This window comes from Melitaea cinxia, chromosome 3 (genome assembly GCF_905220565.1).
Source record: "Melitaea cinxia chromosome 3, ilMelCinx1.1, whole genome shotgun sequence".
In the NCBI taxonomy this organism is placed as follows: domain Eukaryota; kingdom Metazoa; phylum Arthropoda; class Insecta; order Lepidoptera; family Nymphalidae; genus Melitaea; species Melitaea cinxia.
The window spans coordinates 15,657,016-15,678,670 of NC_059396.1; the positions used below are offsets into that span (position 1 = coordinate 15,657,016).

The 21,655-nt window shown below is 34.5% G+C and overlaps 2 protein-coding genes across 2 annotated transcripts in view; one reads left to right on the plus strand and one right to left on the minus strand.

Annotated features, from left to right (window-relative positions):
• The window catches only part of LOC123668055 (hydrocephalus-inducing protein-like), a 53,106-nt gene extending 37,038 nt beyond the window's left edge, over positions 1-16,068 (plus strand). The window contains 21 exon segments of the mRNA XM_045601851.1: positions 625-904; positions 1,399-1,588; positions 1,866-2,034; positions 2,134-2,426; positions 2,551-2,743; positions 3,042-3,263; positions 3,391-3,557; positions 4,126-4,313; positions 4,905-5,151; positions 5,282-5,462; positions 6,319-6,488; positions 7,470-7,602; positions 7,858-8,003; positions 8,860-8,995; positions 9,892-10,044; positions 10,196-10,363; positions 10,556-10,780; positions 12,123-12,344; positions 12,998-13,143; positions 15,380-15,560; positions 15,881-16,068. Of these exon segments, the coding sequence (XP_045457807.1) occupies positions 625-904; positions 1,399-1,588; positions 1,866-2,034; positions 2,134-2,426; positions 2,551-2,743; positions 3,042-3,263; positions 3,391-3,557; positions 4,126-4,313; positions 4,905-5,151; positions 5,282-5,462; positions 6,319-6,488; positions 7,470-7,602; positions 7,858-8,003; positions 8,860-8,995; positions 9,892-10,044; positions 10,196-10,363; positions 10,556-10,780; positions 12,123-12,344; positions 12,998-13,143; positions 15,380-15,560; positions 15,881-16,015 (3,945 nt within the window). The 3' untranslated portion in view covers positions 16,016-16,068.
• Positions 16,069-16,369: 301 nt separating this feature from the next.
• On the minus strand, positions 16,370-20,817 carry LOC123669603 (nucleolar complex protein 2 homolog). The gene is made up of 6 exons (XM_045603202.1): positions 20,614-20,817; positions 20,319-20,539; positions 19,501-19,687; positions 18,341-19,170; positions 17,566-17,781; positions 16,370-16,929 (listed from the first exon to the last, which is right to left on the minus strand). The coding sequence occupies exons 1-6, from the start codon at positions 20,666-20,668 to the stop codon at positions 16,393-16,395; spliced, it is 2,046 nt and encodes a 681-aa protein (XP_045459158.1). The 5' UTR covers positions 20,669-20,817; the 3' UTR covers positions 16,370-16,392.
• Between the last annotated feature and the right edge of the window lie 838 nt (positions 20,818-21,655).

A 21,655-nucleotide genomic window follows, 5' to 3' on the forward strand; every position in this document is an offset into this window, starting at 1 on the left:
ACAAAAGTAAATATTCTATAATTTAAGACTATATGCAATTTACAGGATCTTGACGATAATTCTGAGACTAATGAAGAAAAAGGAGAACAACTTTTTGTTGAAAAACCTGATGACAACGGTAATGTAAAAAATATTCTGTAAGAGGCTTACTCTAATAAATAATTAAATGTTGTTGTAACCGGTTATCTAGTCATTTTTTAATACTTTTAACTAATTTTAACGAATAGCAATAATATATATATGAGGGAAATTATTTCTAATAATTTTTATAATTTAAAAATCATCTTCAAAATATGTTACTGCGCTATGATCGGGGAATTGACAGCTCGGACTACATAGGCGTCACGATCAGTTTCACACAATACTATTATAGATTCTAAAATATTTAATTAAATAGCTAAATAAAATACGGCTTAATCGTATGTAGTCATAAGCATGTAGTTTTTTATCTGTCTTTTCTACTATTAAGAAAGTAATAAAATATAACAATGAAGCCGTGTACTCTTTTCTAAATATAAAAACGACACGAATATAAAAACTAAGGTTATTTTAAGATTATTTTAAGGTTTAGAAATTAAAAGCAATTAAATTCTTGTGCAAAAAAATCTAATTAACAAAAAATAGATTACTGCAACGTATACGTACAACGTGCGTTTTTCAAATAAATATTTTCGTTAAATTATTTAATCAATATTTATTTGATTTAACTTAGATCCCAGCAGAATGACGTTATATAGCTACAGTTCAGAACGAGAGAGTGTAGATACTTGGTTTGAAGCAGACCTTCCGTTTGTCATCGAACCAGCGAAGCAGTGCATTAACCCGAATGAGAGTACACAGTTTAAAGTTACTTTTGCGCCTTTAGAAGCGTTCCAGTTTAATGTTAGACTAAAGAGTTCCATTGGTAAATAAATGTTTCTGAAAAATAGTAGTACACGTATAGTTATCGCTTATAAAGGTCTTATTCCAATTTGTTCCCAAGTGTTATACAATAAACACTACAATAATTAATAGTAAAGACTCTTGAAAAACTCTTGATCAAGAACAGAGGTAGGGCACAGCAGGAATTTTCTGCTCAAAATATGGAGCAGCCCGACTGGGGTAGCACCTCGACCTTACAGAAGATCACAGCAAAATAATACTATTTTCAAGCAGTATTGTATTTCTGTTGGTGAGTAAGGTGACCAGAGCTCCTGGGGGGAGGGGGGGGGGATTGGGTCGGCAACGCACTTGCCATGCTTCTGTTGTTGCAGGCGTCTATAAGCTACGGTAATCAGGTGAGCCGTACGCTTGTTTGCCGATCTAGTGATAAAATAAAAGAAAAGAAAAAAAAAAGTCTGCTAGCCCGTAACTGATCAGCATGGCAGATTATATCCTAAATATTTCTTCTTTAAACAGATAATTTGGATCCATACGACCAGAATATATCTTGCAAAATACGTGCCAAATCTTTAGTCCCGTATGTCCACCTCGATATTGAAGAGAGTGATTATTTGACGTCTGATAGACGGAAAATAACAGGGACTGCGCTTCCGGCACACACTACCGTGCTTGAGTTTAACGTTCTGGGATCGGGTTGTTACAAAAAGTTGGGTATCAATCTTTCAAAAACATACTAGGTTAAAGCTACTGATGTCAGTAGGTAGTACTTTAGACTTCAAAATATGTAATTGTGCGTATATAGCAGAATCCTAAGCTCTAATGAATAAGGGATATAAAATTTTCAAAGCGAATTTTAATGAAACGTAAACTGCATCATAATAATATTTTTGAAAAATTTGACGTAAATTATAGAAAGTAGCGTCATTTGGTATTATACATTTCTGGAAAAAATGAAATTGCTTCAGTTTTTTATTATATTAAAGGGCATTTGACGTAATAAATCCGACGTGCGAGGGCTATGAATTTATTTTTGAAATGGTGATGTCCGAGAAGGAAGAGCTGGTGCCCGTGCACTGTGACTTGTTAAAGGGCTATGTCGAGGGAGGCACTTCGACTGAAGTTGTTTTTACATTCTCTCCTACTGCACCTGGGGTAAATATTGTTACATTTACGTTACTGCACGGAATACCTACGATTGTTTTACGAGTGTTACCCATCAAGCGATTGATGATGAAAAAAACTATTTTATAGGTATACGAATCACAGTGGAAGTTTGTCATACCCGTACACTCGCTGGTAGTGACTTTGCTAGTTGTTGGTATTGTCCGTGAGCCAGAAGTAGTTTTCGTTCCTACAATACTGATCATTAGAAACTCTTTGGTTGGTTTTACTACGAATAACGAAGTGGTACTGAGGAACAAGGAGGACGAAAGTTTGAATTTCGAATTTAAAGGAAATTCTCTTTGTAATGAATCAGGAAAAACTCCGGTTATTGTGGAACCTGATTGCGGTGTACTGAAACCGAGATCAGATACGACCATTAAGTGAGTCATTATCAAAAGTCAATAAGTAATAAATGTAAAGTGCTACAAAATATATAGTAATATAATTTTCATGTTTATTATATATTAAATACTACTTAAAAAGAATATAAAAATAACTTTATAGGATAATTTACACACCAATACAAGATGGGCCGCTATCCTTCAAGATATTTTGTAGTGTTACGTATTTGACCAAGTTGATCACTTTGTGTGTGAATGCTTTGAGCTATTCAATAAAACCAAAGATATCTTATTATTTAATAGGCAACGAACATATTCTTAGTAGCGATGCTGTTACAAATATACATTTAGACCAAGTAAGTAAACTTTGATATTTAGGAGCCTGTTTAACCAGTTGTCGATAAAGTTTAACCTGCACATAAGTTCATAATAGGTTTTAAAAGTAAATTTTAAAAAAGACCACGAAAGGCCTGTTTTACCTCAATTGTTAAACTACGACTATTAGATTTGCACTTTGCGATTAGAAATATCCCACAAGTACTGGAAACTGGAATATGATGATAAAAAAAAACATCCCTTTATAGGCCCTTAGTCCAAAAAATTCGAATTAGTTTTACCAATCATTACTAAGATATTTTCATGTATCTTGAATAGACTGCTTCAACTTATGAACGTAAAATACCATTTATAATAAAAAACGATGGTTCTGCGTCATTTTTCTTCGATTGGCACTATAACGCTAGTGCAGTAAAGAAGTATCTTCAAGTGAATGTGGAGCCACAAAGTGGTCATGTGTCGCCTGCAAATGAAATGGAATGCGTCCTTCATTTCACACTTAGAACTGTTCCTGTGCAAGATTTTCCTATTAGATTGTCGGTAATATATTTAACTTATTATGTAGGGTTTTATTTTTTTGATTTATCAAATATAAAAACACGTAGTACCTATTAGCGACCTATAAAAATAAAACTATACCAAAAATGTTTTAACGTAAATTCTACAGATTTCTGACGGTCCAGAATACAACATAAATCTACACGCTGAAATAGAGAAGCCGCTTTACCATTTCTCATGTATGGAGTACGATTTTGGTCGGTGTATCGTTAACGCACCTGATTTTACGTACAAGAAAAACATATCATTTGAGAATAATGATAAAGTTCCTATAAAGTATGTAAAAATAGCAAATTTTTGTAGTTAAATATTTACTTTAACACAAGTATTAACTTAGTGTTACTAACGGCCAGTTTCAATACTCTATTTATGTCTGAATTTGAATACTAGAGATATAATTTTGGCACCATACAAATTGTGTCAAAAATCTATCGCTAGTAAGATAAACCAGAGAGTTTTTGTGGTGGTACAATGGTTAACTGCGAGAGTCTATTTTTCCAAAAGTCATCGTTAATAATATGAAATGCATTCACACACCTATCATGAGTAATTTTCAGTTAAGACTGATTGATGTAATTAATTAAACAATATCTACAATCCTGTTGTCCATGGCTGTTGAATAATTATATCCTCTGAGCTCATTTACAAATTAGTGTGAAATTATTGTAACAGATAAAGTATCTTTTCAATGCAATACTAGTTTTAAAAATGAATATTGTGTGATCGTATACTCTTTATTAATGCTTGGAATGTAATAGATTTAAATATTCCGTATATATTTTTTACATTTGATTCTTTATCTTTTCATTGTGCGTCTTATTGATATCAACTTCCACTCTTTCAGTTTAGATTTGAACTTTTCAAACTTACCGGAGCTGGTCGTGTTTTATAAAAAAGAGAGCTGCATCGAACCGAAGAAACGATTGAAAATAACACTTTATTTTCGACCGAAAGAAGTTAAGGAATATGAATTTGAACTACAGTTTTGGGTGAACTCATTGTGTGAAGAAATTGTGCGGATTAAGGGAGAAGGTAATTGATCTCATATTTTAATAGGACTTTTGCCTTTAAAAAAATTGGTAACAGGGTGCCATGTTTTTAGCCACTCACACATTTGCAGGTACCGTTTTGTAAGCCTTAATGTTAAGCACAAGCCTCTTCATTTATTGCATAAAAAAGGAGAACAACTTTTTGGTTCTTTTATGAAAAGTTTATTCTCTATAATTTATAAAGTCTACATTTATACATTATATAGGTCTATAATTAAAAAAAAAAAAAAAAACAAATAAAACTTCTTAATAAATAAAATATCGTAACATCTTAGACTAATATAATAATATTATAAAGCTGAAAAGTTTTTTGTTTGTTTAAACACGCTAATTTTAGGAACTACTTGTTCAAATTGGAAAATTCTTTTTGTGTTGGATAGGCTATCAAGGAAGGTTATAGACTATATTTTTCACAAATTAATGTGTGTGAAACTGCAGGGAACAGCTAGTACTACAGTCGGCAGGCTACAGTACTAGTACTACAGGCTACAGTAGTACAGTCGTAAATATTTTGATAAAACAATAACAATTAAGCCAGCCAACATTCTATTTATTAAAGTTTGATTACTTTAAGGTGTTCCTCTCCTATTTGACCTCTACGAAGGTTGCCAGAAAAGTTTCGATCTTGGTGCTGTAAAAGTGGGTGAAAAAATCGTTCGTCAGATCGAAGTGATGAACCACAGTAAAGTGCCGATAGATGCAAATTTCGAGTTTAAAGTCATGACTCCTAACGTGGAAGACAATACGAACTCTGAAGGGACGAGCGTCTGCCTTAGTCCTAGTGTTACGAATCTTCAAGTGACTGATCTGGAGCCATCCAGGTAGTTTTAATATTAGTAGTTGTAAATTAAACTGTTCTGTAACTAAATTATTATTCAATTTTTGATTTTTATATCTCTTTAAATATTATTCAAAGCAAAACTTAATTTAAAATATTTAAAATAAATCCAGAGGGGAAATGCTACAACAATACAAGAATGATAAAATACGCGAACAGATCGCGATGGATTCTCAAAATTCATTATCATCGCTGAAAGTGGTCCCCTCTAAATGTACCATTAGACCATACATGAAAGTGCCTCTGAAAATACAGTTCAAGCCTGTCGGAATGATAAGCAATTTAAATGTTCAGGTTACATTTTTTAATAAATACTCTTTTTAATTACTTTACTCGTTAGAAAGATTGCCAAAAAAACTGTCTCTAACTAATGCTTTTATACCTGTACCAATTTGTGAAATAATGAAAGTAAGTTTTGTAAAAAAGAATATATATTCTTAGGTCAACCTTATACCACTTTCTGATTCATATTCCAAAAAGTCTAAATCTGTGATATACCTGGTGAAGGCGAAAACAAGGGTTTGACCAAAGCGAAGATTTAAAGTACTAATTGGACTACTACACTTAATTGAATACTTTATACCTAATTAAATTTGACTAGCCCATTGGCTCAGTGTGCAGTGACCCTTCCTTCTGGTTAGGTTTTGTCTGTGATTGTGGGTTCGATTCTCGCTTCGAGCCTTTGTGCAGTAAATGTAATAATTATATGTATATACATTTCATCGCACAAAATATATATAGCTAAATCAGTAGAGGGCCGTTACCAACAAAGCATAGGCATTACGTTGCCAATCTTAGGTACCAGATGACCATGCAGATACGCTAAAGATATTTATTCACCTATTTTTTTATACAACTAGGTCGGTGACCAAGCGTACAGCTCACTTGATGGTAATTTCGTAGGCTATAGACACCTGAAACACCAGAAGCATCGCAAGCACGTTGCTGGCCCTGCCCTCAGTTACCCTCCGAGCTCTGGTCACCTTACTCACCACAGGAACAGAACACTACTTGAAAGCAGTATTATTTAGACGTGATCTTCTTAGGCCGAGGTACTTCTGCAGTTGGGCTGCTGCACTTGTTATTTATTTTTTTATGTAGCTACTAGTTTATAGTAACTGAACTTTTAACGTTGGCTGTGTCGGTATAGCTAAATATGACGGTACTGGAGAAGTGTCGCGCGCTAGTGCGCGTGCGCGGGCGCGCGACGGGCGCGTGCTTCCGTCTCGGGCGCACGTCGCTTCAGTTCGGTCGCGTGCGCCGCCGCGGCTGCAAGGTGCTCAAGGTTATGCTGCACAACAGTGGCGATGTAGGTGCCAGGTGCGTACCCCCGGACATTCGAAATCTGCGATAATATAAATATAAAACCATTATTATCAGAAAAAAATATTAATACAGGTTTAATATAAATAAATAAACGCTACACACTCAACGAACCTCATAATTACCACTATTAGTAGGATTCTCCTTTGTCGGGGTTCGGAAACACACACAATACACAAGCGCAGACGCTCAGACCACGACAAACATTTATATCATCATTACAGCCTATACAGTCCACTGCTGGACATAGGCCTCCACAAGTTTACGCCAAAAATAACGTGAACTCATGTGTTTTGCCCATAGTCACCACGCTGGGCAGGCGGGTTGGTGACCGCAGTACTGGCTTTGTCGCACCGAAGACGCTGCTGCCCGTCTTCGGCCTGTGTATTTCAAAGCCAGCAGTTGGATGGTTATCCCGCCATCGGTCGGCTTCTTAAGTTCCAATGTGGTTGTGGAACCTTGTTATCCCTTAGTCGCCTCTTACGACACCCACGGGAAGAGAGGGGGTGGCTAAATTCTTTAGTGCCGTAGCCACACAGCACATAGCCATACCCGCTATAAATATTTGTCATGAGTGGGGATCGAACTCACGACCGTAAGCGCTGTGACACCAATGCTGTGACCGCTGCGCCAATGCATCGTCAATATTGTCCAATAGCTGTGACAATATGCACGGTCTCTACTTTTTCTTTTGAACTGAACCAACTTCTAGGCAAATTCCTCTTCCTCAATGTAGGAAAAGGATCGAAACTTAATTATCTACGCTACTCCACTGCAGGTTGACGGATAGTTTACCTACCACGAGTAACGATCGCGATCAGGTGTCAACCGATGACAAAACAACCGGGGCTGACAGATTCCGAATTCCTTGTTTTGAAGTCTGTTAAAATACTGAAACTGAGACCAAGGCCGGTTTCAATTTCAGCTTTTCAGCTGAAAAACCATTTTGGTCGGACACTAATAATTATACCCTACTAGGTTTTGGTGGCAACCGCTGGTATCGAATGAGTTTACAATATCGCCTATGCAGGGAAATATAGCCGCGCATACTAATGTTACTTTCACAGTGACATTTAGACCGCTAAACCATAATCCGTTTATTAAAGTTTGGGTAAGTGTCATAATATATTGTAGTTTTGTAGTAAGTATTTAGTATTAAACGTTGTATTTTAAAACGCAGTGTACGTTTTAAAATTGATGTTTTGATAAAAAAGTTAATATCGACCAGAAAGTTAATTGTGTACACTTAATGCGAAATTAAAATACTAATTATAATATTTAAAAACATAATTCATACGTAACTACACACGTAGTTTAAAGTGTAAAGTAGGTACTGCCTATCAAAATAACAACGTGTTTATTTTAGGCTTGTTGTAATATTGAAAACTACACTCCACTAGATTTAGCGTTGTACGCAACGTGTGTTGACACTGGAAATGTGCAGAACAAAACATTATACTTCGAATGTCCTGTGAGAGAAGTCGATACACAATACGTTGTCGTCACTAATCCGTAAGTTTTCAATAATATTTTGTATTTCGATAATAGCCCTTAGTTTTTTTATTATTATTAATAGACATCGTATTATTAAGTTCAGTTTTGACGTGACAACGTCTAATAAATCGATGAACGCTGGCTGCATGCACGAAAAAAGATGACTCATTGTCCCGTTACTCTCATTGTACGCTTGCGCGGCATCTATCTCTCTTCCACTTGCCTACGCGTATCCATAGCCTATGCGTCCGAGGAGATGTTTTGTTATGACATTATCACGTTAAACTATCGTCCGTAAACCGACACACACAACCATTTTTTTTAATACAACTAGGTCGACAAACAAGCGTACGGCTCACCTAATACGGTACGGTAAATGATTACCGTAACTTAAAGACGCCTGCAACACCAGAGAAGCATCGCAAGCGCGTTGCCTATCCTCAATCCCTCCAGGAGCTCTGGTCACCTTACTCACCAACAGGAATACTGCTTGAAACTGCTTGAAAGCAGTATTATTTTGCTGTGATCATCTTTAAGGTCGAGATACTTCCTCAGTAGGGCTGCTCCAGATTTTGAGCAGGAAATTTCCAGCTGTGCATCACTTGATCTTCAGCATGCAAATTATTTAAAAATATATTACAGCGAGCTTAGTATGTAGGTAGTGATTACCTATAAAATTCCTTATTTATCAAATTACTATGTACTCGTATTTAAACATTAATACTCGTATTGTACCTGATCTGCTAGCTGAAATGAAATGATTGATGAATGATGTTCTGACTTTCTCACTTAGGTTGATAAAAAAAATCTAATTCATCGAAGATTGAAAAACGATATTATTAAGTTAAAGTATATTATAATTACAATATTGTAGTTCCGATGACATGTGGCTGGTTCTCTCCGAAGTGTCGGGCGGACCGTTTGAAACGTTGAAGGAATTTCATATAGAGCCCAACTCTACTTTTGATATTCCTATATATTTTAAGCCGAAAACTATGGGCAAGCACGAGGTGCGCCTTTTTTTTTTAAATCATTTTGTCCTTTTACAAATATAATCTACCATATAACCCACATAAATAAAAATATAGGTATAGTTACAAATAGGATAATTTATCTTCCATTTGATTTTACTAATCTTAGATAGTGTTATTTATGCTTACTTACCTATTTATGCTTTTATTGTGTTTTGTTTACTTATTTACGCTTTTATTGTTTCCCAAATTCCATACAAAGTAAATGAACGAATTTTATTTTAATTGCGTAATGAAATCATTTTATGATTTATATGTCCTAGCAAAATTACTGTAATAAATTGTTCTTAATAGTAATCGGCACATTAAAGACCGCAAGTGTGTAAAAAAACATTAATAGCACTGTCCCAACATTCAGAACGATGCCAAGTGCAATTTTTTTTCCATATAGTATTCATAATAATAAATCTACAGTTTAAAACATGTTATAACTAAGTTCTTAGTACGCTTCAGCCTGTAATATCCCACTGCTGGGCCTATATAGGCCTCTTTCCCCGTGCAAGAGAAGGATCAGAGCTTAATCCACCACGCTGATCCAATGTATATATAATGTGAGTAACGGTCGCTATCAGGTTTACATGATAACAACCGGGATCGATGGCTTAATAATATAATGACTAGCACACAGTAAATTTGTTAAATCATTTTTTTTATAAAGCACACATTATTAGGTCACAGCCACAAACCAGTGCTGTGACCAATGCGCTAACGTGTCGTCTTCTTAAGACCAACGCGTCGTCTTTTTCTAGTTATTAGTAATGTTTTAAGTACTTATTATTATTATAAGAGTAGTTACGTTTTACTTATTAAGTTAATATTTATTTAAAAAATATAAATAATAATCGTTGTATGAAATTTATATAAACTTATAACAGAGTCAAGTACTATATTCTCCTTTGGGCGAGAGCGCACTATTCGTGAGCTTGTCGGGCGTGAGCGGTCCGCCCCGACCCAGTGGGCAGCGTGTACTCGCCGTGCGCGCCAAGCGACCACACACCGAGGAACTACTCGTACACAACATTACTGAGGTAAGAACTCTGCCTTTACCCATGACCGTAGCGTCCAACTAAAATTTTTCTGCGGTATTCATTCTGGACGTTAATTGATGATGATGATGGTGAGATTATTATCACGCATTTCCTTATATATTAAGCTACCATTACATTATTATGTATACAGTGCCCAGAGTCTTACGTCGTGTCTTCAGAAGTTGTAAAAATAATTCCGGATAAATTTGAAGGATATTACGAAATAAAGCAGCCGGATAATATTAAAGTATGGGGTGAAGCGGCTGCGACTTGCCGGTGGACATTTGTGTGCTATGAAGAATGTGAAATGCAAATTAAAGTGAGAATCATTTTTTGCTTAACTAGCACTATACTAAAACTTTTAGATTCTCGTAAATATAGTAGAATTTGATGATAAAAAGAATGATACATATATCAAAAACTTTTAACTGTACCGTCTTCCGTCAAATTGCGTTATCTACAAACGGTAAATTAGACACTAAGTATCAAAAATGATTTTATTTAATATTAGGTGATGTTCATCAATGAAGTTACACGGGAATATCAATACTACGACATAGATGTGTCGGTGCTTGCAAGCGAAATCGTTGACACATTGTCGTTCTGTTGTCGTGCTCGCGAGTCTGAACGGCGCGATCTCGTGCTGGCGAACCCACTCGCGAACGACGCGGAGTTTCACATTAATTGTCATTCACTCAACTGCCCTGATACCGTCAAGATTACCGGGAACTCTGAGGTATGTTGTTATACATGTACATATAGCCAAACCTATCTGTTTTGTAGACACCTATCCTACACCACTTTCAACAAATTCGGTTAGGTAGGTATAGCTGTATTAGTGTACCGTTCATTTTAGTTCATTCATCATCAAGATAAAAGTTACTAATTTTTAAATTCGATTGTATTTTTTCATGTATGTTACCTCAGAACTTTTGACATGCGTGGACGACCGATTTCGATGTTTTTTTTTAATCGTAAGGTAGTGCGTGTCACTCGGTCTTATTTAAATTTAATTAAGATCTGAAAAGTACTTTTCGAGTTATATCTAATAATGCGTTTTTACTGTGATCCTATTTAAATTTGATCGAGATATGATGACTACATTTTGAGTAATCTTTGATAGCGCGTATTTGCTTGACTATTTTTCGTCTGCATACGTTGTATTACTTTTGGACGTAATTGTAGTCTGTTTGATTTCGTTTGCGAGCAAACACATGATAAACATCTGCTTTTGATTAAATTAAAAATTATCAAAATCGGTACACCCAGTAAAAAGTTATGCGGATTTTCGAGAGTTTCCCTCGATCTTCCCATAACTTTTCCATCCCATCATCAAATCCAGGTTTCCTTATCATGGTACTAAACTAGGGATATCTCCTTTTCAACAAAAAAGAATTGTTAAAATCGGTACACCCAGGAAAAAGTTATGTGGTATAAATACAACGTAGGTCGAGGAAAAAAGCGTCAAGTAAAAACGCATTATTAGATATAACTCGAAAAGTAGTTACTAGATCTCAAATAAATTTCAATGGGACCAATTGACACACACCACCAAAAAAAAATTGTCGAAATCGGTCCACCCGGTCAAAAGTTCTGATGAAACATACATTAAAAAAAACACTCGAATTGAGAACCTCCTCCTTTTTTTGGTCCTCCTCCTTGGTTCAGTCGGTTAAAAAGGGAAAAAGCACGTATTTTTATTCTCAAAAAGCCGGGGTGGTGTGATTTCAAAAAGTGAAAAGGTCGTTCCCCCTTCCCTTCCTTATGCACCAAGCATTAAGGATGATAGTTATTTTATTACTTAATACTAGCCTATTTATTACTTATGCCTGCGGTTTCACACGCGTTAATTTAAGAAATAAATATATATAGGCCTATAGCCTTCCTCGGTAAACTGACTAAACGCAAAAAGAGTTTTCAAATTCGAAGCAGTACTTTCTAATATTAACGCGTTTAAACAAACAAACAAACTTTTCAGCTTTATAATATTAGTATAGAAAGGTAGGCAATATAATAACAGAAATTTAAAAGATAGGTAATGATTTCGTAACTCTCTTACCTTTTTTCGTTATTTTCAGACGGTTGTTGGTTTGATATATTCACCCCTAGTTGTTGGTGAATCTCAGGATATTTTGGAAGTTAGCAACGACCTGGTCGGATCTTACGTGTACAGCGTAATGCTAAAGTGTTTACCCTCGAAAGTCAAAAACTTAGAGTTTACAACTCCCCTCGGGTGTTGTATACCACTACGTCTAAGGGTCCAAAATAAATCTGATGTCCGGGCCGATTTTACTGCTTCGGTAAATTTCATTTCTAAATACAAAAAGTGAATGTTTATAGATGTAGATAGATGGATTCATGTTTGTCATTACTCTTTTAAAACTACATAACCCTTTGTGACGAAACTTGGTATCTACGTAGTTATTCGGGAATTTTGAATAACATATAGACATATTTGTACTGTGTGGCTACGGTACTAAAGAATATAACCACCCCCTCTCTTCCCGTGGGTGTTGTAAGAGGCGACTAAGGGATAACACAGTTCCGTTACCACCTTGGAACTTAAAAAGCCGACCGGTGGCGGGATAACCATCTAACTGCTGGCTTTGAAATACACAGGCCGAAGACGGGCAGCAGCGTCTTCGGTGCGAGAAAGCCAGTACTGCGGTCACCAACCCGCCTGCTCAGCGTGGTGACTATGGGCAAAACACATGAGTTCGTTATTTTTGGCGTAAACTTGTAGAGGCCTATGTCCAGCAGTGGACTGTATAGGCTGTAATGATGATGATGATGATAGACATATTTACCTACACTTCTTTTCCGAAATTAACTTTGTATTTAGGTAATTTTTCCTACGCGGGCATTGGTTTTTAAACATATAAAACAAAATGTTCATATATCGAATGTTTAATATTTATATAAGACAATAATACAACAAACTTTTTTGATCTAGGTTACTCATCCATCAATAATTACTGAAAAAGAATACAGTTTAGCTGCCTACGAGAAAGGAAAATTCCAAGCGTGGTTTGAACCCACAGAACTCGGTATCCAAAACTGTATAGTATCTTTTGATTCACCTGTAGCTGGAGAATTTGTGTAAGTTATAAATAAAACTAAAAATATGCACTTGTAAAAAAGATGTAACTTAAAATATCCTTTTCATCACTGATTTCTTGTGTAGGGGAGATGTAGGCAATGGGAGTTAGTAGGCAATGGTGATCACCCCAAAATAACAAAAACCAAACGCAACCAAGCGACGCTAATATACCTACATGCTAGTATTACGTCATTCCCGTGTGCGGCCGGTACCTGCCTCAGTTCACGCGACGCGCTTGAGAGTAGTGGGTGTTTAAAGCTTTTACGTCAGTTTAATGTAATTTTTCGAGTTGATAAATACGAAGGTAAGTCACAAAATAACAAATATTTATTTTTGTACTTTTAATATGTAATAATCATAGCATTTTAGCATGTAATTCAGCAGCCATATTGTTATGATAACTTAAAATTTGTCGTCAAGAATTGTTTTTTTGTGTCTTTGCCAATGTAGGTAATCGGAATCAGGTGATCCCGATTACCTACATAGTGATACCCATTGTCCACATTACCTAACCTCGATGAACCAGTGTAATAATACTGTTGTTTGTTTATAGTTTGTTATGCCGAAAGTTCGTTCTAGAAAGACTAATAAAGCTAACTGGACTATAGACCACCTGGAAAAGGCTGTAAAACTCATTGATGAACAAAATCATTCAATAAGGAAAGCCGTGAAGACCATGAACATCCCACTGGCCAGTCTTTACAAGAGGTACAAAAAAAAATACAATTAAGGCACCTCGTCTCGGCTGTAATACTGTCTTCACTCCTGAAATGGAAACAGAATTAGCAGGTATAATCAAGAAAATGGCCAACGTATTCTACAGGTGCACCCCATACCAAATAAAAAGAGCGGCATTGGAATACGCTGAAGCCCAAATGCTGAAACACAATTTTAATAAGAGTTCAAGATTGGCTGGTCGAGTTAGATTTGATGGCTTTATAACCAGGAATGTTACTATTGAACCAGAACAAAATATTAATATTCCAAATACATCCACATTTTGTTCTACTACTTCTGAACCAGCGATTGCATCGTTGTCTCTCTTTGATACACCATCAACATCTACGAATCTGCCAAGTATTCAAAATTTCATTCAGATGCCTCAAAAAGTAACTGTTGTCAAGACAAAACAAGGAAGAAAAAAACAGCACGCAACGGTTTTAACATCTACCCCAATCAAAGACTCTAATTGAAAAAGAAAATAAAAGGAAGACAAAAGCTATGAAAAACAAAAGAAAAGGAGCAGGAAAGAAGAGCAAGCCACAGAAGGTTAATCGTGAGAAGGTTAAGAAGGAAATTCTGAAGGACTCCAATGACACTTCAACGTCAGACGTGCACTCAGACGAATTATGCCAGGATGACGATAATGACGATGCAAGAGATGCAAGTAACTTGTGTCTAGTATGTGGTGAATTCGGACGAGACAATGAAAAATGCTACCGGTGCACTTCTTATGGGCTCTGGGCTCATGCCGAATGTACTAGATGGGACTCTGCGGACAATTATGTGTGTGATATATTTTGATCACCATTGCCCACATGCTGATTACAATTGCCAACCGATGTTGGCAATGGTGATCGAACTTAATTTTATTTAAATGTTTTATTATACCAAAATTAGTAAACCAAAGTAATGAAAGTTGATCTCAATTGATAGTTTAGAAAGTAAAGTTTGTAATAAGAACAGAAAAATAATCATCATTACAGCCTATACAGTCCACTGCTGGACATAGGCCTCCACAAGTTCACGCCAAAAATAACGTGAACTCATGTGTTTTGCCCATAGTCACCACGCTGGGCAGGCGGGTTGGTGACCGCAGTACTGGCTTTGTCGCACCGAAGACGCTGCTGCCCGTCTTCGGCCTGTGTATTTCAAAGCCAGCAGTTGGATGGTTATCCCGCCATCGGTCGGCTTCTTGAGTTCCAAGGTGGTTGTGGAACCTTGTTATCCCTTAGTCGCCTCTTACGACACCCACGGGAAGAGAGGGGGTGGCTAAATTCTTTAGTGCCGTAGCCACACAGCACAAAGAAATAGTTGATTAATAGTTTTGCTTTTTTTTCCATTCTCACTTAGGTGATCCCCATTAACTACATCTCCCCTACTTACGCTATTTAAAGTGACGAACGTGTCATAATTTTCAATGCAAAAGGTAAAAACACAAATATAAGGGAACCATTTCAAATACATTATTAAGGAACTTTGAAGTTTTACCGTTTCATTTTTTTTTTACTTCAGTTTTAGCATTAAGGGAGTGGCAACAGATCCAAGACCCCAAGGACCATTTGACGTAAAAGTAGGTGGATTTACAACGATTACATTTAAAAACGTATTTGAAGAAACCAGAATGTTTAAGATTTACGTTGATCGAGAGGAGTTTCATGTTAAAACTTTATACGAGCTAATCAAATCTAAGAAGGTAATATAGAGCTATTTTTTATTTACCTATCATCTACATCCATCTTTAGAAATCGGCATAAATACATAGAATGTAAAAGTTAATAAGGATGTCTAGTAGCTACGCTACCCTGCTACGTTACAACTACTATATAATACAAAATTTATTATGTAGAAAACTATTTCTGTAAGAACTAAATTCTACTATTGGTCTTGATAATATTAGTGGTTACCTAATTTTAAAACCAAAATTCCTACGGGGTTAAAAAAACTCTTCAAGGCTTAGGCGTTTTAGTTTTGACTTGTCTGTATTACAATAAAATCATATCGTTCTGATTACAGGATTTGAAAATAACGGTATTTTTAAACGAATTACAAAAATTATCATCGCCGCCAACTGGCTGTCTTACGATCGAGACTTACGAGCCGCCGGAGCCAAAAGTTCAGTGGATGTACTTCCTTCAAGGCGTCTTGTGATTTATTTACATTTATTTTAATTTTTTAATTTTATTACAGAATATTGTTGTCTACGTGTTTTTGTTCTCTTCCTTTCTCTTTTTTACTACTAGGAAACTGCTTAAGATATTCACCTTAAACCTAACCTATTTTACGAAAATGAGAAAAAAAAATTACAAGTATTTCGTAATAATGTTTATATTAAATATGCATACTTAATGCAGTGAGTATGAAATAGCAGTATATGTATACCAAAGTATTCTGTGATATAAAATTAGGTTCTAGTAAAAACATCATTTAATGATTTTATATTTTTAAATTTTGTGGAATATTTGTGTTAATGGTAAGGGTTTAAATTATTGAAAGAAATGTATGTACATATAGTAAAAATTTATTTTTCACCAGTCACTGACACTGAAATCCTGTACTACATCTTCTTTGTCTGGTATATTAATTTCCGATATTGTTTCTTTCTTTTTTTCTTTCTTTTTGTTAGCTTTCTTTTTTAATTTAGCTTTTTTCGGTTTTTCTGTTTCCTCGTCTAACTTGAAATTGGTCTCTTCATCTTCACTATCAGATGGGAATAGAACTAATGGACCTTTGTTTTCAGGTTTGGGTGCTTTGTCTTCTTTTTCAGCTATTTTCGCCCTCTTGATCATGGGCAGCTCCCCAGCTATTTCATCATTCTTGGTAATCCTTTTACGTTTTTGTATCTTGTTTACTTTGTTCCAGCTTTCAAAGAACGTCAGCAAAGGAGTACCTTTTGTTTTAATTCTCGCTTCCCACGCCGCTACCATTTTTTCGTCACTTAATGCGAAGCTCACTTGAGCTCTTTCTTTTTCTATAAATTTCGAATTTTCTTCAATTTTTTCCAGTAACTGACGTAATCTTTTTGTGTAATTTGAAACTGAACATGTCTTTAGAAACTGCTTTATCTGCAAATAATAATATAAAATTTAGATTTTTATATTAGTTTTAATAAATTCTAGCGACCCGCCTCGGCTGCAATGCTGATACTAAATATACTAAAGAATGTCTTTATTTATAATGTGAAGCTAGCTTATAGCATGGTTAAAAACATAATAACAACAACATTCAAATTTGCGTCGTTAGATTACACGTTGTTACAGAGCCTATATGTTGACCCGACTTCTTATTAATATTCGTGCAAAATTTGAAGAAAATCCATGCAGTACTTTTTGAGTTTAATCCAGACATACATACAGACAAACAGTCAAAAATTCTAAAAACTATATTTTTGGTTTCGGTATCGACTGTAGATCACACCCGAAGTATTCTTTTAAAAATATATTCAATGTACAGTTTTGACTCTCCTACCATTTTATTAATTGTAATAGATTTAAAAAAAAAAATCTCATAATAAGACTCGGAACTTTTTCTAAAAAAAGATTACATTGTTTACAATATACTTTTTCTGCGGATTAATTTTAAACATAAGTAGTACTTAAAAGTTAACTGTGCTAATCCAAACTGCAAGACTCAATATTTGGTACAAATTGAACATTTTCTACTTATTTATAAAAATGTTTAAACTAGTATTAGATTCATACCTGTATAACAGCTAATAGTGAAATGTCTGGGAATGCAATGGTGTGTGATATGCTTGCCATATATTCCAACAAAAGCCCATAAACTCTGTCTATCACAGAGTCTTTAAACCCATTTTCCATTAGCTGAGATTTTGCTAATCTTAAAATACATGAAAAATCAAGGGGCTTCATAGACACTTTCTTATTCTTCTTGTTAAAATCGTATGTTGTTAATACCTGAAACAATAAAAAGTGAGTTGTTATTATATCTGCACTCAATCATTTTGAGACAAAATCCTTAAATATATCATTAGTTCATTAACCTTCGATAATGAATAGAATAAAAATAAATGGAAGTTATTTAAGTATTTTATTGGAGTAAATATATAATAATAGAATTATATATCTATATCTATACAAACAAATAAAATTGGAGTGTCTTGTTGTAATATTAAAATAACTACTTTTGACTGAATGCATATGGATGTATACAGTCGGTTTGACGTATTTTGATGAGACTTTCACTGGCAGATAGCCGATGTAATAAGGAGTAACTTAGGCTACTATAATTTTAGAAAGATATTTATTTTGTAACTGTGAACTGAATTTTTTTTTAAGTCCACACAGATGAAGTCGCAGGCACAGTTAGTTATTTCATATTGTTTAACAATATGTTAGCCCTGTCTGTTACATGTGAAATAATATACAAAAGGTGAATCTTTTAAGCGTATAAGAATCTTTAGAATGTAAATGTCCTGTAATAAATAATGTGCTTTAGATGAAATAAAACACTCACCTCAACTATAAACGGCAGTATGGGAATAAAGGTATCTGTTTCCTTTGAAAGATTGATGAGTATCTCAACACAGTGGAACCTCAATGGGTAGTATTGGTGAGTCGGCACTAACTTTATTGTGTTTGTTATGACCATCACCAGTGGGTACAGTAAAGGTTGCAATTGAGGTTTATTCGATGTAGCTGATATTAAATCAGCCCATAAATGCAGTGAATTAACAAACTGCCAATTGTACACTGCCTGTCTATTTTCTATTTTTTGTACTACAATGGCATTACGCAAATGTATGGCAAGCTGTCTTATATATAAAAAGACATGACGATATGATACATTCAAATCAAGTGTAAACATTTCAACTAATGATCGCCTCATGAAATTAATTCCTGGCCAAGTTGAAGGGCTCACGAACTTGCAGTTTTTAACATAAGTTAAATACATAGCCTTCAGAACCAGATCTAAAAGAGCTGCTTGTTGGTTTCTAGTTATTCTTAAAATGCATAAAAATGCTAGGACTCGCACAGTTTCTTCACTACTACTCCATAATGTGATAAGCTTCTTTAGAGCCTGTTTCGATATGCTGTTAAAGCAGGCTACATAAACTGACATTTGATGTAAATGTTTGAGAAGTACGGTCAGAATATTGTCGGAAGTTACACCACTAAGTAGTTTCAATAAATCTTTGAGGTAAGCAAGCAAGGGTCCCTTTATTTTTATGAAGTGTTTGCATTTCTGTGGATCTTTACCAGACTGTTCCATACCTAAATACTTTTTAATTGCACTAGGTAGATACAGAACACACATTTGTATGACAGCATTGAAAACAGAGGAACCTGAAAAAATATATAAATTAAAATTATTATGTTGTACAACCATGTACATAGAGTATGTTAGCAAAAAGCTTTACAAAAAGATTTTTAATTTTTAGTGCATCAAGCTTAAATTTTATACAATTCAATAAGGGACCAGTAAATAAGGGATAAATAAATATAATTTGTACCATTTTCAAACCTTAGGATCTTTTCAATGTGATATTATCAAAATCATTTGTGCTGTCTTGGCACAATTGGAAGCCATTATAACCAAAGAATAGGGGGCGAACATTTATGTTAAGTACTGAGATTATGGCAAGTTATTATAATAAAGTACAACAATAATTTCACCTTCAACTTTAAACTCTCCATCTGAAGTGCCATCTTCACTGGTAACTCTCAACATAGCAGCATTAAAGACTTTGATAACAGTGGTCAAAGACTTTAACTTTATTTTACCCTCCCTTTGTAATTCTGCCTGCCACTGGGATACCATTTTAAGGGTAACTTTACCCTGCACAACTTTGGCATTTTCGTCCTGAAATTATTAAAATATTTTGTTTAAATTTAATGCATTTTAAAATGTATCTTTGCATACTTATAAATGCTAAAGATATTCTTGAATTAAATTACTTTTTACTGTGGATATTTTAGCATTTATCAAAGTACGAGAAGGAAATAAACAATACAAGTGTGACAATGCAAATTCGTGTGTCAGCTTGACTGAAGAATAAGAAAAATATTCAAAATTATCCAAAACTTTTACACCACTTTTTTGTTACAGTTACATAGTAACATTTACGTTTTATGGTACTATTGTCTAGGACAGTGTTTGCCAAACAATGTTCTGCCATGGCCCAGTAATTTTTATCCTACCTCTTTGTGACCCACTTAATACTTTCAAACCCAAACTGGTTCCATTATAATTAAAATAATATATTTTAATATATATAATATAATTAAAATGATACGCATTAATAGTAAAAATCGTTAGTAGGTATTATTTTTTTAAACAATGAGGGAATTTTGCGACCCAGCGAATAGGAACTCTGGTCTAGGAGATAAAGCTGTATAATTTTAAGTTTTATATATTTAAAAATTAAACAAATTTATGTAGGCTTAGTTTCTGTAGCTTACGAATGTTACAATCACATAGTATAAATACTAACTTCAAAGTCACTTTCATCACTGTCGCCGGTGATGGGTCCAGGTACGTGTACTTTATCATCTTTATGTTCATCATTAACTGAAGCATCTTCATCAGAATCAGCTTCAAAGTTTAATAGATTTTCATCGTTTTCTTCAAGGAAATTGTAAAAATCTGGATCGATTTTCTTTAACTTTTCCAGTGACTGCTTATGCGTCTCTGGCGATAGCTCCTCTTCCGAATCTTAAAAAGTGATAAAACAAATTAAATACCACTTTAAAACAAATAAACGTAAATAAATGTCTGCGTTTACTAACCTGATCCGATTTCCGAGGGCGATTTAGTAGGTTTCGTCGATTTTTTGTTTTTCATTGTAGGTTTATTCGTGTTAGGAAATATACTAACTATTTCAAATGTAAATTACGAAATTTAATAAAATCATAAATAAATTTTATAAATAAATTTGTCCTAGATATACAAAGTACTCTTTGAGCACGTGCAACAATTTTAAAAATAACCCACAGATTGTATTAGGTTAGGTTAGGTTACGTTACTTAGTAAGGTACGAACTACGAATTGTAAAAGTACCAAATGTCAATCGCTATTCGGACCTAATCGTACACTGTAACACTAACACTGTCATGGGACACCAGGTAGGAACGAAGTTCCTTTGGATAATATAGAAGCAACACAATTTGAAAAAAAAATGTTGAAATTATATATATATATCTTAATATATATAAATCTCGTGTCACAATGTTTGTCCTCAATGGACTCCTAAACCACTTAACCGATTATAATAAAATTCGCACACCATGTGCAATTCGATCCAACTTGAAAGATAGGCTATATTTTATTTTGATATATTAATTATTATATTTAAGAAAAAAATAAAGAAGGCGGTACAAAGTTCGCCAGGTCAGCTAGTATATATATATAATTTCTAGTTCCTGATTTTTTTTTAATTTTGTTGATTGGTTTTTAATTAAGTACATAAAAGTATTTAGGAAATTTAGTATTTTAGAAAATAACAAATACCGTATAATAAAATAAATCAAACAAAATAATAATAATAATATTTTAGTTTTACAAACGTCATATTATACAGTCGTGTGACTGATATTACGTCACTTCCGTTATATATTTTTCTTACGGTTTTAGTATCACATTTTTTTCAGTTCGGTCGCCCAGCCAAATGTCAAGCCTGCCGGAAGGAACTTCGTTCCAAAAAAAGTATTTCGAACTGTACACTGTTTTGTAGCCAGAAACTATAAGTACTAATAGTACTAATAAGGTGTACTAGTACATTTTTCGAATTGTACGAATGGAGCGCGCACCTGACAACGTCCGATTAAGCCC

Coding starts and splice junctions, on each gene's coding strand:
- LOC123669603 (XM_045603202.1), bottom strand. CDS start 20,668: ATGAAAAACAAAAAATCGACGAAACCTACTAAATCGCCCTCGGAAATC. Junction 19,688..20,318: donor GTGATGAAAGTGACTTTGAA/GTTAGTATTTAT, acceptor TAATAATTTCAG/GACGAAAATGCCAAAGTTGT. Junction 16,930..17,565: donor CACTATTAGCTGTTATACAG/GTATGAATCTAA, acceptor TATTATTTGCAG/ATAAAGCAGTTTCTAAAGAC.